At 34.1% G+C, this 14,708-nt stretch overlaps 1 protein-coding gene across 16 annotated transcripts in view; it reads left to right on the top strand.

Annotated features, from left to right (window-relative positions):
* Positions 1–14,708, top strand: part of ARAP2 (ArfGAP with RhoGAP domain, ankyrin repeat and PH domain 2) — a 196,600-nt gene that overhangs the window by 29,526 nt on the left and 152,366 nt on the right. For 15 of the 16 annotated variants that reach the window (XM_089911758.1, XM_089911751.1, XM_089911748.1 and 12 more), the window contains 4 exons: positions 3,876–3,934; positions 5,026–5,102; positions 5,829–5,914; positions 7,375–7,728. In XM_089911758.1, coding sequence (XP_089767884.1) covers positions 3,922–3,934; positions 5,026–5,102; positions 5,829–5,914; positions 7,375–7,728 — 530 coding nt within the window. In that variant the 5' untranslated portion in view covers positions 3,876–3,921. Of the gene's footprint in view, positions 1–3,875; positions 3,935–5,025; positions 5,103–5,828; positions 5,915–6,290; positions 6,355–7,374; positions 7,729–14,708 lie in introns of those variants that run through there. The other variant, XM_089911759.1, reaches the window with a different exon arrangement.

Here is a 14,708-nt window from a genome sequence, read left to right as displayed (position 1 = left end):
ATGCCCATTCTACTTCACTAATCTATTTATCTGTCCTTCTATCAGTAATGTAGTGTCTTCATTACCATAGCTTTAAAAATAAATCCTGATACCTAGCAGAGCAAGTCTTCTCACTTTCTTCTTCAGGTGTCTTAGTTATTCTTGGTCTTTTGCTTTTTCTTATAAATTTAAAGATCAACTTGTTAAATTCCACCTAGGTACCCACCCCTGTAACTCTTTTGATTGGGATTACATTGATTCTACAAATGAACATAGGCAGTGTTAACATCTTTGCAGTATTCAGTCTTCCATATATTCCTCCATTTAATTAGATTTTCTTTAATTTTCTCAGGAATGGTTTCTCAGGAGTGAGTTCTTACAAATCTTTTGTTAGATTTAATCCTGGGTTTTTATATTTTTCTGATACTTTTGTATATGGTATCACTTTTAATATTTCATTTTGTTCGCTGATATTTGGCAATATAGTTTATATTTTATGTATCAACCCTATGAAGAGTAGTTTTGCTAAATTCATTTTTAAACAACTCTTTGAGGTATAATATTTGCATAATAAACTGTACCAATTCAAAGCATATAATTTGATGAGTTTTGAAAGATGTGTAAACCTATTAAATTATCACCACAATTAAGAAGTGGCAGTTCCATCAACCCTAAGCATTTCTTAGTGTCCTTCTACAGTCCATCCGTCTTCCACGCTCCCTTATAGAATCATATAGGATATACGTCTTTGTGCCAGGCTTCTTTCGCTGAGCATGATGATTTTGAGAGTTATTCATATTATTATGTTTAGTATTAATTTGTATCCTTTTATTAGTTCCCACCCCCAAGCTTGGTAGTAATCCCTTAGGTCCTTATACCGCTATTTGTTTATCATTCACCTGTTGATGTACATTTAGTTTGTTTTAAGTTGTTGATTATTGAGGGTAAAACTGCTATGAAGAAAGACCAGAAAACTTTATTTCCCTGGAAATATGTTTTCAATTCTTTTGGGTTTCTAGGATTGAATAGCTGGGAGCTTAAATTAACTTTATCAGAAAATGTCAAGCAGTATTCCAAAATGGATGAACCCTTTCGCGTTCCTGCTGGCAGTATTTAAACCTTTTATTTATTCAACATACTGTCTAACACTTGGTATTTACAGCCTTAAGTTTATCCATTCTAATGAGTCCGTATTTATTATCACATTTGTGTATCCTCTTATAAGGTGTCTATTTAAATTTTTGTCCATTTTTAAATTGAATCATTCCTATTAATAGATTGTAAGTATTCTTTTTATATTTTAGAAACAAGTCATTTATCAGAAATATGTGACAGCATAAAGGTCCAACTTTTTTTGGGGGGGTGTTGTATCTTATTTAAGAAATCTTTGCATACTTAAAGGTTGCAAAATTTTTCTTCTGTTGGTTTCCAGAAGGTTTAGAGTTTTAGTAGTAACATTTAGGCCTAAACTGCATTTCAAGTTAATTTTTGTGTATGGTATGAAGTAATGGTTGATATTCATTTCTTTTTTTAAATTGAGCTATCCAGTTATTCCAGCAACACTTGTTGAAAAGACTATCCTTTCCCCATTGAATTGCCATGACATATTTTTTCAAAAATCACTGGACCATAGATGTGTGGGAGTATATGTGGACTTCTGTTTAATTCCATTGATTTATATGTCTGCCCTTTCACCAATACCACACAAATTTGATTGCTGTAGTTTTAGACTAAATATTGAAACCATATACTATAAATCTTCCAATTTTGTCTTTCTTTTAAATGTTCTGACCATTCTAAATTGTTCTTATTTGCATGTAAATTTTAGCATCACCTTGTTAATTTCTATAAAAAAGATCACTGGAATTTTGTTTGGGATTATGTTGATGCTTTATATCAATATGTGGAGAATTCACATCTTAACGATATTGAGTCTTCCAATCCATGAACATGATATATCTACTTATTTAGGTCTTCATTAATTTTTCTGAGCAATGTTTTAGAATTTTCAGTGTGCAGATCCTGCCCATATTTTGATAAATTTACCCCTTAGTATTTCATATTTCTTTATGCTATTGTAAAAGTTATATTTTCAAACTATTTTTCCAATTGTTCATTGCTAGTATTTAGAAATACTATTGATTTTTAAAACTATTTCCCCCTATCCTGGTACCTTGCTAGACTGACTGACTTAGCAGTTTGAGAAGCTTTTAGGTAGATTTTTAAGGATTTCCTGTTGATTAGATACAGACTTCTGCTTATAAGAGGCCTTCCTTTCCAATCTGAATTTTTTTTATTTCTTTCGCTTGTTGCACTGACTGCTAATGTGTATATAACTAGTGAGCGCCCACCTTCTTGCCTTATTTCCAGTCTTAGGGAAAATGATTCAATCTTTAATCTTTGATTATGATGTTGGTTTTTCATAAATGCCCTTTATTAGGTTGAGGAAGTTTTTTTCTATTCCTAGTTTGCTGAGAGCTTTTGTCATGAATGGATTTTGAATTTTGTCAATTGGTTTTTCTGAGTCTATTGCTGTGAGAATGTGATTTTTCTCCTTTATTTTCTTAATTTCGTGAATTATATTAATTTTTCCATGTTAAACCAACTTTGCTTTCTTCTGGTAAATCTCACCTGGTCATAATATATTATCCTTTTTATGTATTGTTGGATTTGATTTGCTAATATTTTGTTAACGATTTTTGCATGTTAAATTTATAAGGAATATTTGTCTAATATTTATCTGTTGTTTTGTTTTTGACTGGTTGTGTATTAGTAATACTGGCCTTACTGAATGAACTAGGAAGTAGTCCTTCCTTCCCTATTTTCTGAAAAGGTTTACATAGAATTGGTATTATTCCTTCCTTAAATGTTTGGTGGAGCTCACCATTGCAGTATTTGGGCCTGGAGCTTTTTGTGGGTAGGTGATTAATTACTGAATTCAATTTTTCTAATAGATACAGGGATATTAAGATTTTCTATTCTTGTGTCCTATTTGATCATTTGTATCTCAAGGAATTTTTCCATTTCATGTAAATTGTTGAATTTATTGGCATAAAGTTTTTCTTAATAGTCTGTAATTATCCCTTTAATGTTTGTAGGATTTGTAGTGATGTCCTCTCTTTCATTCCCAATATTGGTAATTTGTCTCTTCTGTCTCTCATTCTTATTTTCCTTCCCTGAGGGTTATAAATTTTATTGATCTTTTCAAAGAACCAGCTTTTGGTTACCATTATTTTTAAATTTTGTTTATATTCTATTTCATTGGTTTCTGTTCTTTTATATAGATATAAATAAATAGATAACTACAACTACATATATATAGTCTTTCCTATAGTTACTTGGGCATATTTATATTTAAGAGAAGTTAAGGACACTGTCCTGATCCTTATATTTAAATGGAAAAATAGAACTCTTTCATATGGTAGTAGGTATTCATTATCTTCTGTTTCCACAGTGTTTTCCTCTGGCATTGCTGTTATGTTGTATTCTAATTAATTACCTGTAGTATTTCTCTCTCAAGGCTGTGAGATCTTTGAGAAAAGGTCTTATGTATTTTCAAATTATGCTCTTAGAGCCAGACAGATTTTTTATTCAATATTGTAAAGCTAAAGACAAAAGAAATCATAAATACTTGAGCAAATATGTTCATTTTACTTCTGTGAATTATAAATGTAAGAAGCAAACAGTTGTAAAATCCAATAAAATCTCTTCCTTTGAGGCTATTTAAAAAAACACATTTATGGAATTTGGCCATTGTATTTGTTCATTAAAATCAAACTTATTTTTGAATACTGGTTTTTCTAACAAAAAGAATATATGTGCCTACAATTAATCCTTTACTCAAGATGGTAACATCTATTTTTACGTATTTTATCTATTTTTCCCTTTGCCTTAAGCTATTTCCGTGAGAGAAGAAATGTTCCCACCTCAACTGGAAAATCTATGACACAACAAAGTGAGTCTCAGCTTTTAAAGTCTGTAAATTAGTTAGTACTCATTTGATACTCTTACAAGTGTTAAAATCATGATCAAGAAGGCAGCCCACCTGTGGAATAGGGAATAGTGGGAATAACTGTCTGCCAGGGTTCATAGTACTCCAGACACTTTTAAAGGTGAGTGAATGAAAGACAGTAATATATACGCAGACTCCTGGAAATGTGCACATGCTAATGTAAAAAGATTTTTTAACCCAGGCTTCATTTATCATTAATCACAGTCAAAAGCATTTAACTAAATTATTTGGTTTCTGACAGTCTGAACTACAGGGTGTAGATTTATGGAAAGTAATTTTGCCATGGTAACAGGAAAGGGCTGACATTGCTCTGGTCAACTGCTCACTGAGAGAGGCTTTTCTTTCTTTTTGAAAATTCTGCGTGTACAAGTTCAGGAACATTCTTCTCAATGCTGTTAGCAAACACTTGACTACTGAACCTTTAAAAAAATTTGCCACAGCAGAAAACGCAAGTGTTGAGAATTCTTTCTTGTGGATCGATGTAATTCAGGGATTGTGGAAATTCTCTTGAAAGAATTTACTTACAGGTGCATTAGTAGTTATGGTATTAGAGGGATTATATTAAGTGGATTCTGACATTTTGAATGCTATAACATCTAGCTGTTATGTTAGTGAACTTTTAAGGATCATTTGTTTAAAATTATAATAGAATTAAGATTAATTTTCTGCCATTAAAACTAATCTCTTATTTAGGAATTAACATTACAAACACACCATGACAATTTCCATTGTATGCGGAAATGTGCTTACTTATATTAACGTGGATCCTATAGGTTAGCAAGGACAAATGTGACACATCACACTTTGAGAAACAGTGAGTAATGTGTTTTGGTTGTGAAGTGAGGGGTGTATACATTGAGAAAATTATGCTTAGAGTTGATTTGAGGGTAAGAATTATGTGCAGAATTTTGGACTCTCAGAGAATAAACCTTAAGTTGTGATATTGCTATAAAATAATTAAACACATGCTTTTTTAAAACAATATTTCACATTATTCACATCTTTCTATTCTCATCCTATAATTCCCCCAAAAGATACGAATGAGGAGAATTCATCTTCCATTTTCCCTTATGGAGAGACCTTTCTCTTCCAGAGACTAGAAAATTCCAAGGTTAGTCCCGTACATTTTAATTTTTTTCCATATTCAATTCTTTGCTTTTCTGCCTATATATGCCTCTTCATTTTCCTTTAAGCTGTTTGAAGAATGTGTTATATTGAAGAAAGAAATTTCCGTTCAGCGAAATCCTGCTCAGTAAAATCATGGCAGATTTATATCTTTAAAAATATATCACAGAAATACATTTCAATTTGATTTTAGGAATACAGATCAGTGGGTTTTCAAAATTTACCACAAGTTACTTAAAAAAAAAGAATAAGACAAACCCCTGTAAAAAGGAAAGGCAAACTGACAAAAGCTACTAGATTTTACTTTGCCTTATACCCAAATATAGACAGACTTCTAACTATTTACAAATCTTAATTATTCAGTTTATCACTTAGTCTTTCCTCTCCACTACTTGTGCTCTTTTGGTATTTTATTTCTTGGTCATGATGAAAGAGAAGTTGGAAGACAAAAAGTAAGTGGGAAAGTAAAAGTAAATAAATTTTATTCTTAGCATCTTCTGTTCTTAGTTGAAATGATGAGTTATTAATGATTTAAATAAAATATTGAAAAAGGGATCAAAAGGCTACTGTTTAATATAGTCACCCTAATTAAATTGTTTTTATTGAAAATTGATCTAAACAATTGACGTTTGTTTAATAAAACTAAACCTGGATACTGTGAATCTTTGTAGAATATTGCTCCCCTGAAAAATGTGTATTTTTTTTTTTATAGAAGAGATCCATAAAGAATGAATTTTGGACCCAGGAAGAAACACTCAAAGGGGAAACTGAAAGAAACTCATTTTTTGTCAAATCAAGGTATGAGGACATGATTGATGATGATTAATTCTTTTGAATAAAATGTTATATACAGTGTTGAATTCTTGCTCATATTATATTTCTAAGAAAATAGTTTAAGTTCAAATCCTTTCTTTTGACAACAGCACTCATTTCAGTAATTGAATTTAGAGCCTGTAAATCGATTCTGTAGTCTGTGGCACATTATTTTTGTCTTTTCCTAATTGAAACCATTCTCCCTTTCCCAAAGTGGCAAATATGTGGTGACCATGTTTGCACTTTAAAGATAGGAAGTTACCTTACTATGAAGAAGAAAGGGACAGTGCCAAAAATGTCACTATGTGAGGTGCATAATTTTTACAAATGTAATGTATCCTTTTATTAGAAGTTCAGAATTGACAAGCAGCTTGAAAATTATCCAGTTATTTGGATCACACATGAGATTGAATAGAGTTTGTAAGGTACCAACTTAAATTTTATTTTTCTCTCAGCTTTATTAGCACTTGATGTAGTGCATCATTACCTAACATTTGTCTATTTTAACCTTTATTCTCCAAGGCTAACACTGTTGAGGGTTTCCTTAAGATGAGACTAAATCATTGAGAATCTTCAGTAGGCATTTGATATGAACTTCCTACAGTGCAGAATGTGGAAGGGGCCAAGTTAAGTCCTTTAAGGTGGCAATGATTTTTAGAATACCACGTCCAGAAGGATGTAATTTGACTCCTAGGCATATCTGTTTTCATTGATTAGCAAAAACTTCTTTGTAATGAGTTTTATTATGCATAAATGGCTGAGCCAATCTGTTTTGTCATTCCTTAAATCTATAGGAATATACTTAGCAACTATGTGTTCCAGTAAATATTATATGTTATACAGCTTTTACCTTCTGAATGTACCCTGGCCCTTTCTTGTTTTCTAGTTAGCAATGTGGTGCAGTTTTTTTCTCATTAGTGATGCAAAATAATACTAAAGTTCTCACCAGTCAGATGTACTCTTTGTTTTATGACATTATGATGGAACATAGGGTCCTTGAAGTCAATTAGTGGAGAGTCAGAGAAGGGGCAACATGTGGAAATAAGATCTCTAGTACCTCTCTCCACGAGGTAGTGGTTCATGATCTGGCCCATTAAGTGGCTGGCCACTTACTGGTGCTGGTGAAGATGTTTAAATTGTGATGCAGAGAATATGGCAGTCTCCATCCTCACCACTCACACCCAACCCCCAAAATAAACAGGTCAGATTAAATGATACATAAGAAAAACTACACTACTTCTAGTAGTATTCAAATATGTGTTAGTATAATGAGAGATTTCTATTTTTCAGGAAGTTTTAAAAATTATCAGATGTGTTAATTGAACTCCACCATTTTTCCTGGCCTTAAATTTCTGTGATTGGTTGTTTATAAATAGGAAAAGTAACCAATGGCTTAAGTCACATAGAGCTGTGGGAAATATTAAAACCATTATTTTTTAATTTAGCATATATGATAACAGGATGCAGAACGTAAGTGAAGAAAAAGTAGAAGATATTTGGATACCTCGAGAGGACAAAAACAATCTTCCTATAGACTCTGCTTCGGAATCAGAATATTCAACAGTAGAAGAATGCTTTCACAGTTTAAGAAGAAAACATGCAAAGCCATCTAAATCTAGGACTCAAAAAGCAGTGAATTTGGTCCCTGTTAATAGGCACAGTTATCCACTAAGCTCAACAAGTGGAAAGGCTGATTCATCAATCATTTCCTCAAATGTAATATCTCCCTATGCCTGTTTTTATGGATCATCTGCAAGAAAGGTTAAATCAGGATGGCTTGACAAACTCTGTCCCCAAGGGTATGTATTTATTCTTTTTTGTTTTTTTTTCCTAAGTGGCATATTTTTAAAAATTCAAGCGTATCCATTTCTAAACCTGCTAGGTTGCTGTTGCTCCTCCCCACCCCCCACGCATACAGAGACAGTTTGTAGGGACTTTCAATACACTTTTGCAAATGCTGTTCTTTAGATATAATGTGGGGCATGGGCCATGTGCTGTATGGAATTCTGGGTTAAGGTTCTGCATAGCAAATTAAAACTGGAAGTTTGATTTCACATCTAGGTCCTTAATGTTAATTTCTAACTTTGCACCAAAATGCACTATCCTGTATCTCAATTTGTAGCAAAGAAAAACAACAGCGATTGAGTTTGTATTACTCAGCCCACACTGTTTGGCCTTCGCTCTTCGCTCCCATTATAACAGCGTTCTGTTTGGGAATACAAGGCTTATTGTAGTTAGGGGAAAGTATGTCACTGTTACATTTTAGGCTTCACTGCTATTGATATATTGTTTTGAGTTTTGAATGTTGCACAAAAGGTCAGAGTCCCTTGAATATTATACTTTAAAAGCAGATTTATCATTTCAGTTGTTGACAAAGAAACTTCTGTCCTTAAGCATTTTGCAGTACTGAGAAGTCTTTGGGGAGGGATTATGTTTAATTAGAATTATTTTCTGACATCCTGAATTTTGAATGTCCTTTTGAAATATTTACTGGAAATGTTCCTCATGAATTATTAAATTATTTAGGGATTAAATCTCTTCTGTTTAAGTAGTTGTTGTGGTGAGTCCCTATGTTGTGCTGGTTTTCTCTACTCTTCCCCTGAAAAGGTGTATCATTTCTAGAAAGCCTTGTTTTCTCCTAAAATAAATTTTATTAGCAAAAAAATTGCTAGAAGAAGCATCAGTTGACTAGTGGGAGAAGGAATGATATTTCTTAAGAAATCGAAAAAGAAAAAAGCTGAACCCTTTTGTGGTTAGTAATTACATGATTAATACTTTATAGGATTGCATCCCTTTAGCAAATTAGATGTTGACTAAACTGAAGCAGAGAACTTCTTAGCATCACATATTTTGTCTCACTCCTTTCTGGTTACATTAGGATGACAAAGTAGTTAACTGTGTCTGCTTTTCATCAGTCATTGGTATTATTGGTAAATGCATAGTCAAATTGCACCGGTATGAGTCATTACTCAAATATACACACTGGTGGAATGAAACATTGAGCGGGAATAGTCTCAGGTCTTTCATTTCTGTAGAATTTAAATGATTAGGGAGATCCCAGTGCTCTCTCAAAGTATCACTGGAAGATTTAGCAGATTCTGCATACAGAGCCCCTAGCAGCTGTGGCTTCCTGAATGATCTCTGGTGGGTGCTACCTCGATCTTGATGGAGTTAGGTTACTATGTTTATGTTGCAGGCACACTGAGAAAGCTTCACCATTACTGGCCACCTCTGGGATAGTTAGAACATTTTCTCTCTCTTTTTATCAGAACTCTGACTTTCCATCCTTTCTATTCTGAACCTGCCTAAGGTTAGAGGCTGTAATTTTTTGAGATTTTTATTTTTCCATTTTAGAGAAAATAATTGAGTTTTCTGACTTCAGAGTCTTTTTCCAGGTTACCAGGATGCAGCTAGGAAAGTAAACAAAGGAGCTTGTTATATCACCAAGAAATTAAAAAGCTCTTCTCCATGATTATATTGCTATGACTTAAAAGAAATATGTGTAACTGGCCAAGAAGCATGTATTCATTAGACCACAAGTGGAATCTCCATTTTTCATTTTTCTAGTTAGACTCAGTAGGCTATGGTGAGGGTGTTTAAGATGCTCATTAATTAGACAAAATGATGCCTACCCATTCCTTATGCAGAGGTTACTGAGCTTTGTTTAACTCATGGTCGCATGTCTCTTTGGTGCAGGTAGCACTGATTTTGATGGCATTCTGAATTCCACAGAGAAAGTATTAGTACACTTTTTCTGTAAAGGGTCAGATAATAAATACTTTAATCTTTACAGCCATATGGTGTCTGTGGGCGCTCAGCAACTCTGCAGTTGTAGCATGAAAGCAGCCACAGAGAATGTGTAAACTGATGAATGAGGCTGTGTTTCCATAAAACTTTATTTAGAAACACATTTAATGGGCCAGGTTTGGCTTGTGGGCCATAGTAGCATAAAACAGATTTGAGGGTTAGCTGAAATCTTATACCAGCTTCCTCCATCTCCTTTGGGCTCCACATCGAAAATTATAACCTGATAGATTACGGAACAAGGAAACTACTTTATTATTCTATCAAATCTAGACATAATAAGAAGCAGGATCTCTCTTCGGGTACCTTTGAACTTGTTCTTCTTTCTGCCGTGAATGCTCGTACCCAGAGAGCAGCATGACTTGTACCTTACTTCCCTCAAGTTCTTGCTCTAAAGTCTCCTTTGCACGAATCCCTGAACACCAAAGTTAATATTATCACTGCCCCTCCCTCACCACCCCATCACTCCCTTAATTATTTTTCTCATACCTTATACACTTGATGATTTATTTGTTGCATATATGCTCCATGGGGACAGTCATCTATATTGGTTTTTGTTTACTGTGGTATCCTCAGCAACTAGAAGCTTGCCTAGCAAGTGGTAGATATTCTTAGTGTTTGTTGTTGAATGAATTAGTAAAAACAAACTAGTATTAGACATCGTTTTTTCTTTCAATCTTTCTAAAACAGCTATTTTTTAATTTATAGGGATCTTGTAGTAAAAACTAAACTCCAGACACTGTATTGGTTGGAAATCTGCTGGTGCCGTTGATAGTGCTGGTGTACATTAACAGAGCAGTGAACTCTCAGTGCATTTATTTAAATTCTGTTTCCCCCTATAGACATATAGGAAACGCTTTTGACTTTTTAACCTGCTGTTTTCTGTATGTGAGGACATGTGTTGTCAAAACACAGTTTAAGAACAAATAGCGGGAATTCCCTGCTCTGTCCAGTATTTAGGACTCTGTGCTCTCACTGCTGTGGGCTCGGGTTCAATCCCTGGTCAGGGAACTAAGATCCCACAAGATACGCCACAAAAAAAAAAAAAAAAAAAAAAGCCACACTTGGTTATCCTTCTCCAAATAGTGTTGGAAACTGTCCTCAGTCTTGAGTGACATTAAACAAAGTAATAAAATTCATAATCTGGATTTATTTCATGTGACTGAGTGTCTGTTTGCTTTGAAATGGAAATGCCAGTTCTGAATCAATGCACAGTATGTGAAAACTGCCCAATATTTAGTAAGAAAATAATTGTATAACACCATGCAACTAGAGAAATATGGAAACATTTCCAGCTGAGCTTAAAGTATGAACATTTATTTAACTATTCGAATGATCTAATTATAATATAGCCTTATACTGTTGGTTTAAAAAATTGTATGGAAAAAACTTGATAAAATGTTGAACTTGGGTTTGTTGTTAGTGTTTCAAACAGGTGAGGCAGATGAGAAACTTAATAAATGGTCTTGCGTTAAAAAAACCTCACTGGGTTTTGAAGATAAAAAAACAAGTCTCTTTCCTTCCCCTTTCCTATCTGCAACTAATACGCTCAAGCTTTTCAGCAAGTCTGAGTAGATGCAAATATGGAAGACTGGATAGAATTTATTCCAGAATTTCCTGAATGTGCAACTCAGAGGAAGAATCCTGTGAGTTTCTGTAAATCAAAGAGAATATGGTTGAATGTGCCACACCCCTTCTAGGAGAACCAGGTATTGAAATATCCAAGAATATCTGCAACTAGGAAACGCTTTTGACTTTTTAACCTGCTGTTTTCTAAAGATGTTTGTGGGTTTGGTATCACGCACTGGGCATAGTTATAAAAACCGCAATATATCTTGAAGAATTCATATTTTTACTTGACAAGATGTTTTAGAACATTTTTTCTTACTCAGCTAAATTCCTCTTTTAAAAAATTAATGTTTTTAACCATAGAGAAGCATTGTGTGGTAATGTCAGTCCGGGACAGCAGGAGCTGAACATTGCAAGGTTAACTCAGAAATTTGTGTATATAATATGCTCAAGAATTTCTGGACGAATACAAGGATAAGCAGGATGTGTTCCTGGCCTTTTTTGTATCTTCCACTTTGGGCAGAAAAAAATACAAATAAAAATAAATTTGAAAGATAACGTATAATAATTGGTACAGAAAGGTCCACAAAATACAGAATCATGAGGTTACAGAGGGGTTGAGAAAACATTTCTTCAGAGATCTTCTAAGGAGGAGAAATAGCAGCTCGACTGACCTTCGGAAAGTGGATACCGTTTCAACTGGCGTTTTTAGATGAAATACTTTTCAGGCTAGAGGGAGTGAAAAGGCACTGATGTCAGTGATATCTGGATATCCTGAGGTCTATGAGATAAATAGAGGGGTTAGCTGAGGTTATTTTATGGAAGACACAAGTTAGGCTCTAGGACCAGGAGGGAGAAACTGCCAGAGAATTACATGTCCAGGTTGAACACAGAACTAGGGAAAATGAAAAAGCCAGTGATCAAATACCCAAACAGGGGTCGAATTCCAAACAGTGATTGAGAGATCACTTAGAAGCCACCCATGACTTGGAGGGAGATCAGAACTTATACTGTCGGTTCCTTTGTCAGTGGCTGACTTTCCAGCCTGTGCCCAGAATCTCCAAGGCTGCTTTAGTGGAGCAGTTTTCCACCTGCTCCATAAGTGTGGATAAAGACAGTCAAAAGGTCCAAACTTCCAGTTTATAAGATAAATAAGTACTTGTAATATATAACATGATAGATATAATGAACACTGCTGCATGTTCTATATGAAAGAGTAAAACCTAAGAGTTCCCATCGCAAGGAGATTTCTTTTAATATTTAATGTTGCATTTGTATGAGATGATGGATGTTCACTAAACTTACTGTGATAATCATTTCATGATGTATGTAAGTCAGATCATTATGCTGTGCACCTTAAACTTATATGGTGTGGTATGTCAATTATATCTCAATAAAACTGGAGGAAAAAAGCAGTTTTCCTCTTCTCCCACTTTATCACAAGAGGCAGCCACTTTCTACTTTCTTTAGTAGTTTCTTTTGGTACTTACTTTGTTTATCTTTTTTTTTTTGTAATACATCTTTATTGGAGTATAATGGCTTCACAATGCTGTGTTAGTTTCTGTTGTACACCAAAGTGAATCAGCCATATGCATACACATGTCCCCATATCCCCTCCCTCTTGAGCCTCCTTCCCACCCTCTCTATCCCACCCCTCTAGGTCATCACAAAGCACCAAGCTGAACTCCCTGTCCTATGCTGCTCCTTCCCACCAGCCAACTATTTTACATTTGGTAGTGTATATATGTTGATGCTACTTTCACTTTGCCCCAGCTTCCCCCTCCCACCTGTGTTCTCAAATCCATTCTCTATGTCTACGTCTTTATTCCTGCCCAGCCACTAGGTTCATCAGTACCTTTTTTTTTTTTTTTAGATTCCATATATATGCGTTAGCCTACGGTATTTGTTTTTCTCTTTCTGACTTACTTCACTCTGTGTGACAGACTCTAGGTTCATCCACCTCACTACAAATAACTCATTTTTGTTTCTTTTTATGGCTGAGTAATATTTCATTGTATATATGTGCCACATCTTCTTTATCCATTCATCTGTCGATGGGCATTTAGGTTGCTTCCATGTCCTGGCTATTGTAAATAGTGCTGCAGTGAACATTGTGGTACATGACTCTTTTTGAATTATGGTTTTCTCAGGGTATATGCCCAGTAGTGGGATTGCTGGGTCATATGGTAATTCTATCTTTAGTTTTTTAAGGAACCTCCATACTGTCCTCCATAGCGGTTGTATCAATTTACATTCCCACCAACAGTGCAGGAGGGTTTGCTTTTCACCACACCCTTTCCAGCATTTATTGTTTCTAGATTTTTTGATAATGGCCATTCTGACTGGTGTGAGGTGATACCTCATTGTAGTTTTGATTTGCATTTCTCTAATAATTCGTGATGTTGAGCATCTTTTCATGTGCCTCTTGGCCATCTGTATGTCTTCCTTGGTAAAATGTCTATTTAGGACTTCTGCCCATTTTTTAATTGGGTTGTTTGTTTTTTTGATATTGAGCTCCATGAGCTGTTTGTATGTTTTGGAGAGTAATCCTTTGTTTGTTGTTTCATTTGCAAATATTTTCTCCCATTCTGTGGGTTACTTTGTTTATCTTAATAATTTTTTCATACTGTTTCTTTCTGACTCTTCAGTGTTAGTAATTAGCTGTTGAGGCACTACCATGGAATATAATATTTATTCATTTTCACCCACTGTCCCCCCTGCATAGACACAGTTCCCATCTAATCATTCTTTTAAAGTAGCCATATAAAATGTCTATGTTATATCTGTATTTAGTTTTATACTCTTTATATCTATGTAAATGCTACTCATATTTGAGCTTTGCAACATATGATTAATTTTTCTTTCATTTGCAACCTTTAGTTTTCCTTGGAGTTAATAATTATTGATTCTTTTTGGTTTACTTAGTTTTTTATGTACTTAAAATTCATTTCTCCACAAATTCTTCCTCAGGACTATGAATTTGTGAAGTAATCAAAATACATACACATATCAATTTCACCATCTTACAGCCCCCTAAGAAAGCTTATTTAGCTTGTATTTTCTAACCCACTTTTGTTTTTTGTTGTCCTATATTTAATGTAGAAAACACTTTCTTTCTTTTGACTGTTCATCTTATAATGTACTGTTATTGTTCCATGAACTTAATATATTCTCTTATCTTTCTATGGATATTAATAAGTGTTTTGAAGCTTTCTTTTCCTGTAGTGTCTGTTTCTTTCAATATTTTGGAGGAGGGTTTCTTCCCCATCTTTTACCTTAGAGATGTTTTCCTCAAATGTTTTGTTAATCTTGGGCTTTTAATTTTTTTAATTAAAAAAAAAATTATTGCCCAAAAATGCTAACCATCATCTGAGCCTTCGGCAAGTCATAACCTTTTTGCTAGTGG

The sequence above is a fragment of the Delphinapterus leucas genome, chromosome 5 (genome assembly GCF_059928025.1).
Source record: "Delphinapterus leucas isolate spDelLeu-1000000601 "Yukka" chromosome 5, BTC_Dleu_Yukka2, whole genome shotgun sequence".
Classification (NCBI taxonomy): domain Eukaryota; kingdom Metazoa; phylum Chordata; class Mammalia; order Artiodactyla; family Monodontidae; genus Delphinapterus; species Delphinapterus leucas.
This window is presented reverse-complemented; position numbering and strand designations above follow the sequence as displayed.